Here is a 19,941-nt window from a genome sequence, read left to right on the forward strand (position 1 = left end):
AGGCTCCGTATTTGGTGGTTGTGAAGCCTACAGTGCATAGTGACTTACTAAAAAGACACACGACAGAAAAGGTCAGTAGCAGTAATATTTATTCCAGTTATGAAATTCTGCAACAGAATGGAATATGGATTTGAGAAATCAAAGAACTGGATCACATGGGACATCGATGGTCATCAAGACAGATATCTTACAGGGATGCATATTTCCCCCCGAACGCCTGATGTAGCAGAAAAATCCACTAGCAGCTAGACTGGCACTTCAGCGGTCCTGTCTGACTGGGGAAGTTCCACTTGACTGGAGGCTGGCTGATGTTGTGCCCATCTACAAGAAGGGTCAGAGGGAGGATCCAGAGAACTACAGGCCTGTCAGTCTGACCTCAGTGCCAGGGAAAGTCATGGAACAGGTGATCTTGAGTGCCATCATGAAGCACATGCAAGAGAACTGGGTGATCAGGCCCAGTCAACATGGGTTCAAAAAAGGCAGGTCTGGCCAAACTAACCTGATTGCCTTCTATGAAAAAGTGACCCGCCTACTGGACAAGGGAAAGGCTGTGGATGTAGTCTCCTTGGACTTCAGTAAAGCCTTTGACACAGTTTCTCACAGCATTCTGCTTGAGAAACTGTCAGCCTCTGGCCTGGACAGGCGCACACTCTCCTGGACGGAAAATTGGTTGGATGGCTGGGCCCAGAGGGTGGTGGTAAATGGAATTAACTCCAGCTGGAGCAGTGTCCCCATGGCTCAGTGCTGGGTCCAGCCCTGTTCAATGTCTTTATCAATGACCTGGATGAAGGCACTGAGTGCACCCTTAGCAAGTTTGCAGATGACACTAAGCTGGGTGGAAGTGTTGATCTGCTGGAGGGTAGGGAGGCTCTTCACAGGCATCTGAACAGGCTGGACCACTGGGCTGAGACCAATGGCATGAGGTTTAACAAGGCCAAATGCAGGGTCCTGCACTTGGGGCACAACAACCCTATGCAGTGCTACAAACTAAGGGAAGACTGTCTAGAAAGCTGCCTGGAGGAGAAAGACTTGGGGGTGTTGGTTGACAGACGACTGAACATGAGCCAGCAGTGTGTCCAGGTGGCCAAGAAGGCCAATGGCATCTTGGCTTGTATCAGAAATGGTGTGACCAGCAGGTCCAGAGAGGTTATTCTCCCTCTGTACTCAGCACTGGTGAGACCGCTCCTCGAATACTGTGTTCAGTTCTGGGCCCCTCACCACAAGAAGGATGTTGAGGCTCTGGAGCGAGTCCAGAGAAGAGCAACAAAGCTGGTGAAGGGGCTGGAGAACAGGCCTTATGAGGAACGACTGAGAGAGCTGGGGTTGTTTAGCCTGGAGAAGAGGAGGCTGAGGGGACAGTTCATTGCTCTCTACAACTACCTGAAAGGAGGTAGCTGGCCTCTTCTCCCAAGTGACAGGGGACAGGACAAGAGGGAATGGCCTCAAGCTCCGCCAGGGGAGGTTTAGGCTTGACATCAAAAAAAAATTTTTCACAGAAAGGGTCATTGGGCACTGGAACAGGCTACCCAGGGAGGTAGTTGATTCACCTTCCCTGGAGGTGTTTGAAAGAGGGGTGGATGGGGTGCTGAGGGGCATGGTTTAGTGATTAATAGGAATGGTTGGACTTGATGATCCGGTGGGTCTTTTCCAACCTAGTGCCTCTGTGATTCTGTGATCCTGTGTATTTGTGTATTAAATATTGCTGATTCTTCTCACTATGTGTTCTGAATTTGCCTTCTGTTTTTTGAGCCCATAGGGCATAAAATCCCATTTGAAAGCTTTTCACTCTAACAAGGAGAACTATAAATATTTTTATTTGTCTTTTAATACAGGCTCTGATTGTGTTGCACTTTCTAGTTATCAGGAGGCTAGGAGTGAAATTAAATCAAATATTTGGAAATTTAGTGTAAACTGTGAGCTTAAATCTGAAAATGACCAGTGGACAGATTTTGAAAACATGATGTGTTGCTCTTATAAACAGTTGTTGATTCCTGTTTCTGGGAGATAGGTATGATTTTTTGCAATAGAGTTCTGGAATCATATACTTAATTTTGTTTCACTTAGGAATTTATGATAAGTGGATAGAAGTGGTTATGTGAGAATGCAAGGGCTGAAAGAAGAAAGAGGGAACAAATTTGCTGAAGAAAAGCCCAAGAGGAGTCTGACTGATGGGCATCACCAGAGGCCAAGTTAAGCTTAGATTATCCCTGACGTTGCATTAACCTGACCTCAGACTCCCACAAAGTAAAGTTACCCCCACAATATCATATCCCAGGACAGGGCTTTCTGCAGAGCTCTGCACACTAGTGACTGTCTGAGTAGCTCACTTGCTCGACCGCTGCAGGGTCCACCACTTTCTCACAAATGTAGTATTTGTACCCGCCACACTGTGCAGTGTCTATGTTCACACCTTGAAGGCGAACACAGTCTTGGAAAGAACCTGAACTGGCTTGTTGGATCTGAAACCTGGGAAAAAAAGTAGCATAGATATACATCATTCTGTGGAAAAACATCACAGGCTGGTACAATAATTCCCATCTGCTGGTACTCATTTGACCCACAATAGCATACAAGGTCTCTGAAGGGGTGAGTGATGGATCATCTGTCTGTTGGCAAGCAGGCAAGGGGATAGCCCATAGTGGTGGTTAAAGGTTGCTGCTTCTGGCTTATAACAAATAGACCTTGATGTGCTCTGCTCCAATCTGTGCAGTGACTTACAGGTCAGAGGAGAAAGGTGATCTATCCTCCCACAGCCAGGGTCCCTCTGTTCCATTGCGAGACAGCCCAATCCAGAAAGAGTAAGAACTGTAAGATTGTGCTGATTGCATTGTGAAGTCCTGTACAGAAATAAATGCAAGATCTGTGAAGCACATCCCTGCTTCGGTCATAATGGCCTATGATTTGGAAAAGGAGAGAGGCAAATAGAAGTGAGCTGCTCATACCTGTGTGTTACTGACTTTGTTCTGCAAGTGAATTTGGGCAGCGCCTCCTACTCCTGACACTCAGTGCTATTTTGGAGATAATGAAAATGAACCTGCTGAGAGCTTTCAGTATCTAAAATGGCAACCAAAGCCTGCACATTAGCTGGGTTATGAGTATCATATAATGACTTTCCTTCCAACACCCTGGTTGCAGAGGTCAGGTGTTATTTGCTATCCTTGTGCACAGGAAATTCAAACTACAGTCTATGAAAACATAGAGTTCAAGACATGATCCCATTGCCATTAAGGGTCTGGGTAGAAACTCCTTCACACTGAAGAACTCTTCTAGGTCTGCTTTCTGTGCTGCTTCATCTACAACTTAGGAGTCAGAAAAATATGTGGATTCTCTTCTACTCATGTGGGAGAAGATGTTACAGAGCAGGCCAGGCTGGTGAGCTTTCTAGTTGTGGACAGCGAGAAGCTGAAGGCCAGGCTTCTGATGTTTCCTAAATAGTTTGCTCCAGCAAGATAAAGAAAGAGTTGCCAACCAGTACTAGTTCAATTATCTTTGACCTGAGGTGGGATGAGGATCTAAATGTAGACCCAAACTGATGTGTTTCAGTCAACTCTGAAGTCAGCAGAGATACAAGAGGGAGAGTACAGCCACAGTACAGGTAAAGAGGCTCCGAAGAGGCATGGATAGTTTTTGCCATTTGGCCAGCACATGCATACTGCACTGGTGGAAACATGGAGTGGCCGCTCAGGGCACAGTAAAATGCAGAGTGTATAATTAGACAGAGAAAAAAAATAATCTTTACCAGCTCTTCCTTACTCTCTATCTCAAGAAGTCTGGACCCAAAGCAGAGCACTGAGCCTTGCTTTCTTGCCAAGTTTTCCATTCCTTTGAAAAGTGATAGCAGTTCTCCCCATACTGCAGCCAATTGTCAGGACAAGGAATACACTTATGTCCTTGAAAACAAAAGAGCACCTAATCAGGTTTGTTAGTGATGGCTAGCAGCCTCTAGTGGTCTGTTGGACCTCTGTAGGATCACTAGAGTCGCGCACATCCTCCTTATGAGGAAGGAGCAACAATTCCTCTTTTGTTCTTCAGCTAAATTCATGTCTTCGTTGGAGACTTAAACCCAGTTGCCAGAAGCCCAGAAAAATAAACTTTCTGAAATAATGATAATCAGAAAAATAAATCATAAAGATTTTTTTTAATCTGACCAGCAGATCTGTAGGGTGTCAGTAAAATACAAATAGGGGAAATTTTGGATGCTTGAACCACATTCACAGAGGCATAGATCTATGTGGATGCAAAAGTAAACCTAGACTTTCAGTCATATCGGTACACATGAACTTACTTTTATCCTCTTGTGAACGTCAAGGTCAGCTCTTCCCTACTATATGCTTCACAACACAATTTATACTTTAACTTTTCTTGTAACATTTCGCACTTGCTGTGGATTCAGGGTGCAGACACCAGATACAGATGGCTAGTAAAAGATAATGAGTTTGTTTCTGCTAAAGAAAATACCTTTCTGAGAGCTACACTTTGACACTTTCCTGCCAATTATTGTTTGCTGCCTGTTGGGGCCCTGAGGAATACTGAAGCCAGAAAGAATTCAAAATGTTGGATTTTTCTTTCGCTCTTGCATAATTTGGGGAACTCCATTTCTATCTGGAAACTGAAATAAACACAAGCAGCAAAAAGACCTGTCAGGAAGAATATTTTTGAGATTTCTGGGAACTGTGTCCCAACTAATGAGTGGATCATATTCATTGCTGTATAGTTCGCATGACTATTTTATATTGTAACAAACCAGTTCCAGCTAGGAATGCCAGGACTTGATGCTGGATTGCAATAGATAATACAGCACAGTACACTTGATTCTTACAGGTAGCTTCTGGTTTAGGCTAAATTCAGCTGTAGACATTTACAAAGATAATAATCTTGCCACTATCTCACATTACATTAATATAGTATGATCCTCTTCACTCTAGCATATTCATCTCACCTCTCACTCACCTCTCACTACTGTTTTGCACAAAAAAACCCCAAACCCTGGCATATAGTCTGTAAATTGTTAGAGCCAGTGATTGCAATCCTATTTGGTGGAGAGCAGCAGTTTTTCCATTGCTGCATCCACCATCATAACAGCAGGAAATCGTCTTGAAGAGTCAAGGCATACCAGACAATTAAAGGAAGTAGTAATTCTCCAACCATTTTTTTCACTATAATTCATTGAAACTGACTGTGAAAGAGGGAATGGTAGCATCAATAAATTCACATATTAGAAACACATTTAAAAAAAAAAGATGTCATCATAAAGGTATTTTCTGAATTAAAGTGTTTGGTTTAGGTTAAAAAAACTCCACTACAGAAACGCAGTAAGCATATTTCAGAAAGACTGATACTTAAAACATTATCAAAATGGAAATGCAGCCTTCTCAATTACTTGGTTGAACTTCATTTTTAAATGAAATAAGTCAGGGCAATTTTAGGGATTCTGATTTTTCCTCCCAGTATTGCTGACAGAAAAAAACCCCAATCTGTAACTACCATATTGTGATAGAACCACTATGTACCTTTGGAGGTGGCCAGTTGCTTTATAGTCTCTGTGAAGTTCAAGTTCTGAGCCTGGAGGAGGTCCAGCTGCTGGTTGAGGTTTTTCATAACTGCCTTTCGCAGGGTGAAATTTTCATCCCTTTCATGCACAAGGTGACAGACCAGGATGACTTTAATCATAGGGAAACAAGAAAGAAATTGTGCCATTAATATTAACACTAAACTGCTCAATGCAACCTGAATAAACTTACCAAAACCACATGTTCCTCCCCATGACTGAATACACTTGACCCACACACGGTTTGTGCATGTCTATGAGTAAGCCATACTATATCCTGACTTCAAAATCTGGGGGATATTTCCAGTGGGGAAACTTTGAGCAAAGGACATATTTTTTTGCATCGTTAATCCCCTAGGCCAATCCTTTTCCTTAACTAATTTCCTAGACTTTTGGTAGTTCATACTGAACTCTGAGCACCCCTTCTGCAACCATACTTACACCTGGCAGCCAAGATTCCTGCAGCTATCATTGAACTTAGGCAGAAGACCCCAAGAGCCACCGTAGCCAGTCGCCAACAGAAAGAGGGACTGGAGGAATCTGGGACAGACAAAAAGAAAGAAAGCAGAAACCTCTAATTGTTGCATTTGCAGCTCCTACACTGCACAAGACAACATGACCAGCAGTCTGCCACTGAACTGCTGAGTTTCAGACCAGTATGTGGCACTACATTATGAAAACTGTCCTGTCGATTGGCTGTGGCCACTCCTCCTCAGGAGCTGGGGGTTGGCAAGTGAGCAAGCCAAGGAGACTAACTCAGCTAGGAGATTTTAAGAGAAAATGTTTTGGATGAATAAAGCTGTATAGCACAAAATTTCATGTCGGGAAAGAACATCAAGGAAGTATTTGTGCTTACAACATGGATGAAATTTTCAAATGCAGTGAAGTATTGAGGTATTTTTTTTTGAGTGTCTAATCTGCCAAATCAGGAGTGAATTCACCTTTTCATAAAATAACCTCAGAAACAGTCACCAGGTCCCTGTTAGTTAGGGTATACAGATCTGAGCAAGACTTCATATCTGCAGCTGAAGAGAAGTACAGTCTCACACTTGGAAATGCACACATCCATTCTTGCAGTATGGCCAGGTGCAAACACTGGCATAAATTCACACAGAGCCCCAATACACAGAGGAAAGGATTGCTTCCAGTTTAAGACTTTTACTGACTACAGAATAAAATTTCCATGGAAATACTTCTGTTGAAGTCACCATCAGAAATAACTGGCACGTCCACCTATGTTATTTCTGCCTTTTATCCCCTGTGATCCCTAACTCTTTAACCAAAGAGTTCAGAAGAACTCTACTCATTACTGGGAATTCAGCTTCAGGCTCCAAGTATAAAACTCAAGGACCCCTCAAAAAGCGAGAACAATAATCACTGGCCAACCAGTAAGGGGAAATTTCCTTCAGGAAGAGTTCCTTAATCTATTATATTATTATCAAATCTATTAAATCCATCTCCAGACATTTAGTCAGGCTAGAACATAACACCTCCTTGCTTTGCTACTACCTTTCACATGGAGTGATTCTACAGCATGAATTCATTCTTCTGTGAACCTGGGTAGCATAATTCTTATGATTTTTAAGTACAAGAAGATATTTGTCTATCTATTCCTTCTCTTGAGAGAAGATGTTTTCTTTTCCTTAGCATTTACTTAATTCAGTTAGTCAGATTTAAATGAGTAAATTTTTAAAGATCCCTTAGGCAAATTGCTTCACTAACTTTCAGGAGCTGACACTTAATATTGAACTGGAACATGTTTATTTTTACTTAAATTCATCCCACAATTTTAATTATATCTCTCCTCTCAAATCTAAACAATTTTTCCACATTCTCCACCCTTCCATTCTTTTCAATTTCCTGCCTTTTTTTTTTTCCCTCTCTCACCAATTTCTTAGAAGATTTGAGTCCAAAGGACTCCTAGATGCTTCTTGGTAGCTGACGTCCTCCTCTGAACGTCATGTAAAAAAGTGTTCTCCAAGACAAGAGTTTGCCTTGGAGAGAACTGCCCCCCAGCACTGCCAGTACCTTTCACTCTGTCACTCTGGAGCTCCTGGTCCTGGGATTTTTCCAGTATCATGAACCTCAGGTCTGCGTATGTTACTTCTTCAGTATTTCTGACAAGGTTACAGGAGAATTCAAAGTTTGGTTGATCTCACAGGAGAAAGAGGGATAAGATTCTGGCTGGGATCAAAGGAATGGGCAGAGTCATTAGGAGTTAACAGAGTGATTCATGTAAAAGTGAGAAGGGGTTTTTGGCTCATACGAAAGGATTTCATGACACAGTGGTACTGGGGGTTGTTTACATGCAGCAGGGGCCCAGAACAGTATTTAAATGTCCTGTGTGTCCAAAAATACAATGGGGCACAAACACCTCACAGTCCTTGGTTCATGGAGCGGATGCATGGAGTTACCCATTTTGGCAGTACATTCTCTCTGCAGAAAGAAAAAGAAGGAAGGGGAGAGGTGAAGAGGAAATGACATTAATTTTGTATTCAGTCCAAACAATTCCTTGAAGCTTTTCAGCACCAGGCGGCTAGTTTCCTGGTTTTATTATACAGCGATTAACAGTCAGTAAATTCAGGCAGAAGGGCTCCTCAGTTTCTCAAATGGCACAGGAGGACTGAGGGTAAAATGAAGTGATAAACATACTGAGCCACTTTGTTTATTGCTTGTAAGCACATCACACTTATCCTAATGGAGTAGCACAGAGACTTGTCACAGCCTTTCCCTATTCCTAAGACACAAAGAAATGAATCCAGGTTTCCCATCTGCACTGTAAAAGGGAATGAGCTGAGGAAATCTGCTGAACTAATAGGGAATTTGTGTAGAAAATTCATATACCAGAGTATGACGCTATGCTCTTCAGCTAGCTCTCACCCGAAACCAGTCCAGGCAAAGGCACACATGATAATCTCTGCCTTTTAGCAAGAGTCATTAACAGATCACAGCAGTGTGCCACAGCACTAGGGCAGTCACTGCATCCAAGAAGGCATCATCTGTCAGCTTGTGTGTGTGCACCATGCTCTCTTAAACTTTGAGTGATAGGAATAACGGATAAACTTAACTGGTGCTGTTTCCTGATATCTCTAGGTCTGCTGGCAAAATGACAAGAATGAGACCTGAACTTTCAGTTTTATTTTTTACGGTTTGCAACACCAAGCACTGCTGGTCTCACCAAATGTTAACTCAGGAACATGGATGAAGTACCAGATAGCACTGTACCTCACCAGGGACTCTGTCAGCCTCTGCTAAAGCCAGGCTGCTGGAAACTAAAGCTCCCTGCATACAGGGCAGGAAGCATTCCCAGACTTTTATCTTACAGCGGAAAATTTGAGTGCAGTGACTTCGACTCCAGCATCTGTGCTGACACATACAGACCACTAAATGTTAATTTTGAGGAGGGTCTTATCCTGTCTCCAATCAGCTGCTGTTTTTCAATCCTTTGTCAAATTTTCCGTCAAGGGCAGGTAACAACCCTTCTGTCCTCAGTGGAAAGAGACAGAACTTGAAAGGGAAATTTTCTACTGCTCTATGTGCAGTTTATACAACAATTGTCTGGTCTTATTTTACAAGCAATAAAATACATGAAAACTTTGAGAAGGTCTGGCTACATCCACAAAAGTATCCAGGGTCCTTGTGAGCCCCAAATATTTTCCCATATTTTACATTCCAAAATGGCCATGGGGAAGTGTTGGTTGTGAGTAGTGGAATGCTCCTTCTCAAGGACTTAACAATTTCTCAAGGACTTAACAATTTCTCAACGACTTCTAAGAGCAGTACAGCAGCATTTTTCAGCTCATTAAGAAGCTTTACTCCCAATTAGGATGATACCAACTAGGAAATTAAAGTTAGAACACTCTTGATGCATACCCCTTGATACAACCAGAACAAGGAACCAGAGAGGACAGAAGTATTTTCTGTCCACATCACAATCTGCTGAGTATGGAATGGACCCTTAGATTTTAAACAATTTCAAAGAACAGAGAACAAACCATATCCTAGGCTGCATCAAAAGAAGTGTAACAACCAAAGCGACGGAGGGGATTCTCCCCCTTCTACTCTGCTCTTGTGACACCTCACCTGGAATCCTGCGTTCACTTCTGGAGTCCTCAGCACAGAAAGGACATGGATCGGTTGGAGTGAGTCCAGAGAAGGCTACAAAGCTGATCAGAGGGTTGGAGCACCTCCCCTGAGAGGACAGGCTGAGAGAGTTAAGCTTGTTCAGCCTACAGAAGAGAAGGCTCCAGGGAGACCTTAGAGCAGCCTTCCAGTAATGAAAGGGACTACAGGTAAGCTGGGGAGGGGCTTTTCACCAGGAATTGCAGGGATAGAACAAGAGTAATGGTTTTAAGCTTAAAGAGGAGAGATTCAGATGAACTATTAGGGAGAAAGTTTTTACTGTGAGGCTAGTAAGGCACTGGAACAGGTTGACCAGAGAAGTTATGGAAGCCCCATCCCTGGAAGCGTTCAAGACCAGGTTGGATGAGGCTTCAAGGATTCTGATCAAGTTGCAGTTGTCCCTGCCCATGACAGGGTGGTTGGAACTGCATGATCTTTAAGGTCTCTTTCAACCCAAACCATTCTATAATTCCAAGAGAAAAATCAGTTATAGTGTATTTTTATTTGTTTTAGCAGTTCTGTAAGAGTCTGACAACATTTTTTAAACTTTTCGAAAGGAGGCGAGGGGGAAATATGAAAGACAGTCACCTCAATATGACAAAGAAAAAAAAAAACAAAAAAAACAAAGAAAAATAAAATATTGAGATAATTGAGGGAAAATGCCAGGGGAACATATTCAAACCATTGTTGGATGATGGGCTAGCAGGGCCATAGGTGGATTACTGTAAGTGCAGTATTAATGGCAATGCCATAGAAACAGCAAAAGAACGATCAAGAAGTTTCAGCAAGACAGAATTATTATATGCTTTTGGAGGGGTCACTGTTTCATGTCACACTGCTGCTTTTTCTTTAGAGAATTTTTTAATCATTTTTTTCTGATATTTCTCCAGCTTGATCCAGTTGATGAAATGCTCATGAGATTGAATTTCAGTCAAAAAATCAAGTGATAATCTATTAAATTATCACACTGGTAATAAAAATCCCCTGAAAAACACTGGTTATTTACACTTCTTTTCCACATTGAATCACACCAGTTTTAAAAGCATATACTTCTGCTTGAACTTTTCTCCTAAAACCCCTATAACACACAAACGGATTTAAGAAGAAAGAGATAAAAAGAATATTGGTCAACTCTCTTGTCAATACAAAGCAAATAGCACATGTTTTAGTGGTTCTTATTGGTCCACCAAAACTCAGAAAACTTATTCCAGTAGTAGACTAGGATGGATGGATAAATGGAGAGATGGAAAGATGGTTAGGTAGACAGATAGATGTCTAAAGACAGGAAGATATATAAAGAAACTCATGCTAAGGCACATTTATACTGTACCACTACTTTTGTAACTAGAGGATGGTAAATGGTTTTTAGCCTGCTTTGGGAGAATACATTATATGCATGAATCCATTGGTTCTGCTCTGCAATTCTAATTTGCATCACCAAGGCTAATGATTCACCAGTTTAATGTGAATGCATTGTGATTGCAACGTGGAACAACAAGTCTCTCTGGTTGCTATCCTGCCCTTAACATATATTTATGCACCACTCGCAGGTGGTTCCCAAACACAAATAGTAACACATTACTGCCAAGCATTTTTTCTGTCACAGCGATTCAAAAGAGAAAGAGAAGGTGAACACAATTATATGCATGTAATAACATTCTGAATAGCCACAAGCAGTAACAGAAATCTAAAGCAGTTCTACAAGACAGAGAAAGTGAATGGGTCGTTGAATTGAGCCTACTACTTTAGCTGCAGGACAAATAGTATCAAGGATAGGAGAATCAACATTTATGCCCTGTGATGCAAAGTATTTGGGGTGGACATTCTTGGCCATACAAGAAGTTAAGGAGTGGGACCTATGAGTGAGCAGACTATCAGCTGCTGGACTAACACAGTATGAGACTACCAATAAGAGGGATGGTGGTAGAGCCTTAAAATGGGAGATAAGAGAGGTGTTGCATATGCATATATATGCATATGTATGTATCCATATGTTGCATTCATATACATACACATATATATATAGGTACACATAAAATGGTATATATAATTATTATATTGAAAACTCACTTCAACATAAATGTTTCATTTGTAAGATGTACTGTACATGCTGGTCATATGGCTAAAGTCTACAGGCAGTGTGACTGCAGGAGCATAGAAGGTGCTGGAGGAGGGAGAGAAATCTGAACTCCATTTAAACAGGTCAATAACACGACCTTCAACCCACTCCCCTCCGGGTAGGGGCGGGGAGAGGAGTAATTGGGAATGAACAAACTCAGAGACCCTTTCTTCTCACAGAAGGGAAGGGTCAGGTCTGCAGAGATCTCATGATGCCCTTCACCGAACTAATTCAACATCTAAAGCAGGAACTTGTAGCCACCGCTCTTCTCCTGATCTGACTGGAAGACTTCAGAGATCCTTTCAAAAGAGGGAGAGAAGTAGACCAAGAGAAAAACAGAAGGAGATAGACAAACAGGAATTGCCAGTAACAAAGAGGGAAAGAGAGAAAGCAAACACATGAAGGGCAGAGAAGGATAGATCCAGAGGAGGACAGCAAGAGGCAGAGTAGGAAGAAGAGATTGGATTCAATGCACAACAAGGCATCTGCTCCTTCTCCTGGTCGGTGGACTGGTGAGGATGAATTGAATCTAAAACAGACAAAAAGACATCGAGCAGCTTGAGACACCAAGGAGGCCACAGAACTACTCTATGGAGATGCAAAGACCAGTCACGATCTGCTGCGTTTTAGCATGTTTCTTATGGGTAAGTCACATCTCAGGTTCGTTTTTATGGAGTCTCTACTCAATTATGGAGTTACCTTGGAAAGATGGAGGGGCATTAGCAATTGACAGTCACAAAAAAACTCCTGATATTATGAAGAACTGGACATATAAAAGGTAGACATGCAGAACAGAAAGAAGAATAATTGGTGCTGTTCTGGGGGTGGTAACACAGATGTCAAGGTACCCAAGGAAAAGGAATGAGAAGGGTAGGACTGCTGGAGGGACAGAGCAGAGTTCAAATCAGTGTGGGTACAACATGAAGTAGGACATTTAAAGGTTCTTAACATCTGAGCGTGGGGAAGGATCTACATCTGTAGCATGACACGCTTGTTAGGAGAGGGGGAGAAACCTGTGGTAAGGATGAAGGTACATCAGGGTCTGTGCTGGAAACACAGCTGGAAACACAGTTAAGATATGAAACAATGCAGCTGATACCATAGTAACTTTAAATCTACAGCAGAATATATGATGGAAACAACAGAAGACAGGTAACAGTAAGTCAGTAAGTCCTTACCATAGTAGAATCAGACTGGTAATAGTCTAGGTGACAGAGATAAAAGTTGCATATGACAAAGACTTAATTCACTCTAGCTGTGTCTAATCTGCTTTTTTCCTTCTAGTTCCCCCAAGTGAAAGGTGAGGAAGGCTGCCTCAACAGTGAACTGTGAGTATTTTTTAATCTTGCACTGTTTTAAGACAATGAAGGGCAATAGTAGACACAGATGTAGTGGTATGGTGGCTGACATTTTCCAGAAAAGCTTACTTTATTATGACTTTTGAAAACTTATATAAAAATTCCATTTATTTGAATATGAAGGGTATTATTTACAATCTATTCAACATAATGATCATGTGGTACTGTTCCTATCACCTATTTGGGTAACAGTAATGGTTAAGAGCTTTATGGTGTAATTTCGATTGACTGGGATTATAAATCTAGAACTGACCTTTCCTTGAAAAATTATTTGAAATACAGTGCTTTGGTGAATGTCATTGGTCATGTCATTTGCAAGAGTCACAGAAATCGAGATGAGACAAAACAAATGTGAAAAATTGCTTAATGAGTATTCTTTTTTGATTAAAAACGTGTCTTATTAAAATGCACAGGCAGGTCTTCTAACTAAAACTAAAGGAACACAAAACACAGCATCCAAGATTTACCCACTGGCCCAGAAAGAAATCATTGAGAATGTCAGAAAAAAGAGAGAAAAAGATAACAGGGTTGGGCAGACCCAATTGTGAAAAAAAATATATAAAGAGGGGAAGTTCATCAATTATAATGTGATGGAAATCCCTAAGGTTTACAGACAGAATTAGGCAGGCACAAGTATCAGAGGAATAATAAAGTAATAATGACAAAGAGGAGAAAAACTCACCTAACATGGAGATTGATGAGGCTGGACAAATGTCCCCTCCGTGAAGCACAGTGAGTTCCTAATCTTTGTGCTATTTAGAAGCTGGAGTGTAATTGAGGAGCATGAGGGGAGCTGGAAGAAGATACAGTAAGAAACTTCCCATTATTCTTATCTTCCCCCTATTCTGTGGCCAACTAAATGTTGTATCATCCTCTTTTCAGCTGTTCAGGTACACCGTGGGACCGTTTGTGGTATATCTGGTAAGACAGCATATGTTTACTTAAATATCTACATCATTGTACAATTCCAGTAGCAGAGAGTGGGATTAAATGTGGCCCACTCAAATGCCATGCCACCTCTACTTTCCCTTGGGACACTCAAATGCTCTGCAGTAGCAAGGCAACCCCTAACTATTGCATTGTCTTTAACAAATGTTGACTTGCCAGTGTCCTTTTTTACTACGTATATTAATTTAGTCAGATGAACAGTATTAACAAAACATTCATGACACAATATGACTTTCTAAAGGCCCATTTTTAAAGTAATTTCAGTCTGATTCCTTAGTAATTCTCAACAGGATGAGAATAAAAAGGATGGTAGTTGTTGGACATCTACAAGGCTGTATTAATAAGCATATAGCCAGTAGATTGAGAGATAAGATTTTTCCTCTCTACTTGTCACTCATGAGGACATGTCTGGATTATCTAGTCCAGTTTTAGTGCAGTCTTGGTCCCCTCAGTACAAGAGAGATGTTGACAAACTGGAGCAGGTCCACTGGTGAGACAATAAAATAGTCAGGGATCCAGAGGAAATGATGTATGAAGAGGGGACAAAAGGACCAGGTTTGTTTAGCCTGGAGGAGGCCAAGGGGGCAACTTAAGTGCAACTTCCCACTACCTGAAGTGGAACTAGAGAGAAGATGGAGCCAGAGCCTTCTCAGAGGTGCCCCGCAGAAGGACCTGAGGCAGCTGGCTAAGCTTCATCCATGGAAATTCTGATTAGACAGAAGGAAAAGATCCTTCCCACAAGGGTGGTGCAGCCATGGATCAGATGCCTGGAAGGGACACAGATCTCCATCCCTGGGTAATGTCCAGTCTCTGCTGGATGAGGCTCTGAAAGACCATGTCTCACTTTGAGATTAACCCTACTTGAAGCAGGGAGAGACTTTAAAAGGTACTCTGCAAATAAAGTCCTTCTGTCCTAATTCTGCGTCCTCTCCTGTTCCAGGCTGGTGGTGGTGATTGGTGGGCTGCTGCTCCTGTGTGGCCTGCTTTCCATCTGCATGAGGTGTTGTTCTCATTGCCGACAGACAGGCGAGGAATCGGGCCCTCGGCCCTACGAGGTCACCGTCATTGCTTTTGATCATGACAGCACCCTCCAGAGCACTATTACCTGTGAGTTGGCTTTGACAGAGTCTGGGGACCTCAGCACAGATCAGTGTGAGGGGCTGCACTGTAAAAAGCCCAGATTGTGGCACCCCAAGGCTGGCAGAGGGAAGGTTATGGCAAGGTTTATGGGGAAAGTGGCATCTATACATGGTAGAAATTAAAGTGCTCCCCAAGCTTCATGTAGCACATGCAGCCAGATAACAAATCAGCTGTGAGATACATTTGGCTGCAATTAGGGTGGCTATGGGACTCAGTGGCATTTGAGGAAGGAGTAATAGTGGGATGTTGCTGGTGGGGTTTCATCCCCCTCTCCTTTTAGGGAAGATGAAAGGGCAGGAAATGGAAAACATTCAGGCTGTGGGGAGAGAAAAGCCTGTGTGCTGCAGATATACTTGTCCTCTAATCGCAGGCTGCTTTCCGGATGAAGCAAAAGTCTTTTGTCTCCTTCCTTTCAGCTCTCCATTCTGTGTTTGGGCCTGCTGCCAGGAGGATACTAGCGGTGGCACACTCCCATAATGCTGGACAGGGTACACCACCCCTCTCGGTACCAGACACTCCACCAGTCTACGAGGAAGCTCTGCATATGAGCAGGTTCACAGTTGCCAAGGTGGGACAGAAAGTGCCAGACCTGGATCCAGTGCCAGAGGAAAAGCTGCAGGCATCTGCTGAGGGCAGAGATGCCCAGGCATCCCTCCCAGGGCACTAGTGTCTGTTTTTATGGAATGGCAAATAATACAGAATAGTTACACAAAGAGACTAATTCTTCTGAGAAGGATTAGGAATATCAGATTAACCTCCTTAGTCTAATGAAAAGGGAGAATAAAGAGACCAAAATAGTTTCAGATACAGCAGATCTCCTTGAGATAATTGACAACTGGCCTTCCCTATGTCTATTTATTACACACACACATCACTAGTATCACTTCTTGCACAAAAAAGAAGGCAGCAGGATCAAGGTGCTGAACCACTTTGCAGGCTAGTGACCTGCAGAGAGCTTGCAGATGCTGTCTCACTCTTCTTGCCTCCAGTCTAAGCTTCCTGGGTATGGAAAAGAGGTTTTCACAACAGGAAAAAGACAGGCATGTGAGAAGATCTTAATACCTAATAATAGCAACAAACTTCTGGAAAGTGCCAACCATTTACAGTAAAGTTAAAAAAAAAAAGAAAAAAGGAGCTGTGCAGAAACACAATCTGCATGTAAACAAAAGATAGCACACATTTGATAGGATGTGCAGTATAGTGCCCTAAATTCCCTACAGGATACACAGAATGAATACAGACTAGTTCTGAATACATAGCAACTCTGAACTAGTAGCCACAAGCTCTTACATTTGAAATAAGGAATTATGTATACAATAAGACATCAAACAAGGGGAGGAGCAAGAACATTACCCCTGAAGTAAAGTTCAATCATAATTTAGTTGCATTAATAATGTATTAATTATTCCTAGTGTTGCTGTCAAAACCAGGTCAAATAAATAAGATAATTTAAAATATTGAAGATAGTCCTCAAGTAGAAATAATCTGTGGGTTTTTCTGTTGAATCATACAGAAATATTAATCAAACTGTTTAGATGAACACAGCTATGGACCATCTGTAAAATATTTTTTTGGACTAGGTACTCATGAATCATAGAATCATAGAATCATAGAATCATAGAATCATAGAATGGGTTGGGTTGGAAGGGACCTTAAAGATCATCTAGTTCCAACCCTTTGCTGTGGGCAGGGACACTTGCCACTAGATGAGGCTGCTCAAAGTTTCATCCAGCCTCGCCAATCTTCATCCAATGCTTTCAGGGATGGGGCTTACATGACTTCTCTGGACAACCTGTGCCAGTGCCTCACCAGCCTCACAGTAAAAAACTTCTTCCTAATATCTCATCCAAATCTCCCCTCTTTCAGCTTAAAACCAGTACCTCTGGTCCTATCCCTGCATTCCCTGATAAGGAGCCCCTCCCCAGCTTTCCTGTAGGCCGCTTCAGGTACTGGGAGGTTGCTATAAGGTCTCCCTGGAGCCTTCTCTTCTCTAGGCTCAACAAGCCCAACTCTCTCGGCCTGTCCTCTCAGGGGATGTGCTCCAGCCCTCTGATCATCTTTGTGGCATCCTCTGGACTCACTCTAACAGATTCATGATATCCTTTCTGTGCTGAGAACTCTAGAATTGAATGCAGGACTCCAGGCGAGGTCTCAGAAGAGACCCCATCCTTCAACCCAAAGCTCACCCTTCTTTTGATGTAGCCCAGTATTGGCTACTCTCAATCCATTCTCTGCCCAGCCTGTAACTGTGTTTGTGATTGCCCCAGTCCAGATGCAGGGCTTTGCACTTAGCCTTAAGAGAAGGTGACTGTTGAATTACATCAGTATGGTGGTCTCTACCCCAGATTCAGTTACTGGAAACACTAAAGCAGAAAGACATCAAATATCAGATGATAAGCAGTCATGAATGAATTGCGTGTGTATGTTAATATGGAAATGATTGCACAGGTCACAGATACCACATGTTTATTAAGTGCCTGTGTGGACCTTTGTACTGGAGTACCCAAATTCTTGCTGTCCTTAATACGCTGAGCTTCAAAATACTCCTGTGAAAATACAGAGAATATGGTTATTTTATGTATAAGGAGAACAAGGACCAGGTCCTCAAATATGTTAATGAATGTAACTGCTGTTGAGACAGCTGTGGAGAATTTTAGAGAAAGTTCATAATACAGCTTCAGGGATAGCATAAGCAGAACTGAATGACCAAAACACTTTTGATGGTGTCCCAGAACTTGTCCAGTCACAGGAGTTTTGTATCCAAGGGAATTTAATGATCATCTTGATTTCCTCAGTCACAAACTTCTTCCTGAACTGCCAAGCTACTACCTAAATGTACTATTAGTGAGTGATAAACTGGAATTGAGTAAATAAATAAATGACATGGAAAGTTATGTGTCTTCTGCACAAGTATGCTTGAAATAATAACAACTGTTTTGGGACATCTATTAGAGACCTATTTCATCAGCCACTTTCTGAAGTCCAGTTCAAGCTTGACTTCTCTATTAAGCTGCAAAACATTTCCTGGAAGGCTCTTGTTTACTCCACAGTAAACGCCTGGAGCCAGCAGAGACATTTACATCGGCTGAACAGGAGCCAAGCAGAATCAAGCCCAGAAACTTCCTGGAAGCCTTCGCCATCCTTTGCGGGGGGAACACACTGTTCCTCCGCAGCCCCCACCCCTTTCCTCCCGCTGTGAGTGCATTTAACGCGAGGTGGCAGCCCTGCTCCTCAGGACGGCAATCCGGCCTCGCCAAACAGCAATGCGCAATTTTTAATACTTTGCAATAACAATTACACTGGACCTTTTTTTCCTAAGATGTGAAATAAAAAGGGAAGTCTAAAAATTCTCAATTATCCCCTCCGCTGCATCAAATCGCCTCTGCTATCTCCTTTGTCAGTTTCAAGGGGAAAAGTTACAGGTCACTTGTACCCAGAGCTGGGAATTACTTGCTGTTTTCAGGGTTTTTTACTTTGATCGGAGCCAGTATTGCTTAACTTTCCTGTCTCTTCCCATCTGCCTACACCCTTCTTTGCTTGTCTCACTCGTAGTTGTTAGGTGCTAGAGGAGGTGTCCTCAAGGCTTTTTTTATTGGCCAGATATCAAAAATATTTCAAGTAATAATAATGATAGATTACTTGCTCAAGGATTATTTCTTAATAAATTGACTTTAGAGGAACACCCAGAACCCACAGGACATGATAAAACACTAGATTAAACCAAATAAAACTTAGAAGCAGAGCTACAGACTCTGGATTTAACTGTAGAAGGTTGTATATGAAAATAAAGAGGAGGTGCCAGTGACTGGAAACACTTCACTCTTGCCCTCAGATCTGCATGATTCAAAGACGTCCTCTCCTCAGAATCCGAAAATGAAGACAGAGTCAATAACGATATGTACTTTGTGAAAAAACAGGACTACATCCCATAAAAATATAGCAAGTTTATTTATTTACAGAGATAAAATGCCACTTGGTGCAACAATTTGCTGGTTTTCAGCTGGGTTTTTTTTATTCCAGTAGCGATAATTCCATCTCACTCTTGAGCCTGGAGAGTGAATATGCTTTGTGGGTTGTACTATAGTGGCCAATAAGCCCTTTGAAATCTTTTATGCTTTCTGATTGAAAATTAAATATTATATATTATTAAACATAAAGGACTAATACTTTCATGCAACATTTAAATAAATATTCATGTAGCACCTATTTTCCCCTATGCTTAAGAGCAACAGGGACATGAATTGCTTACAATTACAGAATAACATGCATTGAAAAATAAATAAAAGGTTTCTGTTAATCATTAAATAATTTCAGGGCTAGCTCAGCTGTTGTGTACAGCCACTGATGTCAAGGTGGCTGCACTGGAGTAGCCACGTTCTGCAGAGCATTTCAATATCCTGCACAGCAAGGGAAACAATACCATTGAAAGCAATTTTCTCTAGCTATTAATAATTAAGTGTCTGGATCCAAAGATCCCCATGCACTTTTCAGACTTTAACAATGTTGTCACACTACCTACGCATTAGACAAGCCTTAGTATTCCAGTAGATGGGGAAAAATATGTATAGAGTACTGAAGATATCTGTTTCATAACCAAGTCACTGACCCTTGGATCACCTTCAGCTCACTTGTTCACTCAACCCTTGACCAAACACTGGGAAAGGGAAAAGGATAGGACCCAAACAAGCATAGGACAAGTCATATTG

At 41.9% G+C, this 19,941-nt stretch overlaps 2 protein-coding genes across 2 annotated transcripts; one reads left to right on the forward strand and one right to left on the reverse strand.

The window, feature by feature from the left end:
* Positions 1 to 1,764: 1,764 nt before the first annotated feature.
* On the reverse strand, positions 1,765 to 7,966 carry LOC138717270 (C-type lectin domain family 1 member A-like). The gene is given in 9 exon segments (XM_069850773.1): positions 1,765 to 2,466; positions 2,719 to 2,837; positions 3,740 to 3,777; positions 3,780 to 3,890; positions 5,511 to 5,660; positions 5,990 to 6,112; positions 6,115 to 6,177; positions 6,180 to 6,214; positions 7,923 to 7,966. Coding segments are annotated over 9 exon segments (846 nt in total). The 3' UTR covers positions 1,765 to 2,303.
* Positions 7,967 to 12,166: 4,200 nt separating this feature from the next.
* Positions 12,167 to 16,369, forward strand: TMEM52B (transmembrane protein 52B). The gene is made up of 5 exons (XM_069849865.1): positions 12,167 to 12,433; positions 13,074 to 13,117; positions 14,030 to 14,068; positions 15,036 to 15,202; positions 15,652 to 16,369. Exons 1-5 carry the CDS (start codon positions 12,380 to 12,382, stop codon positions 15,900 to 15,902), a joined length of 555 nt encoding a protein of 184 aa, XP_069705966.1. The 5' UTR covers positions 12,167 to 12,379; the 3' UTR covers positions 15,903 to 16,369.
* The last annotated feature ends 3,572 nt before the right edge of the window (positions 16,370 to 19,941 follow it).

This window comes from Phaenicophaeus curvirostris, chromosome 1, assembly GCF_032191515.1.
Source record: "Phaenicophaeus curvirostris isolate KB17595 chromosome 1, BPBGC_Pcur_1.0, whole genome shotgun sequence".
Taxonomy (NCBI): domain Eukaryota; kingdom Metazoa; phylum Chordata; class Aves; order Cuculiformes; family Cuculidae; genus Phaenicophaeus; species Phaenicophaeus curvirostris.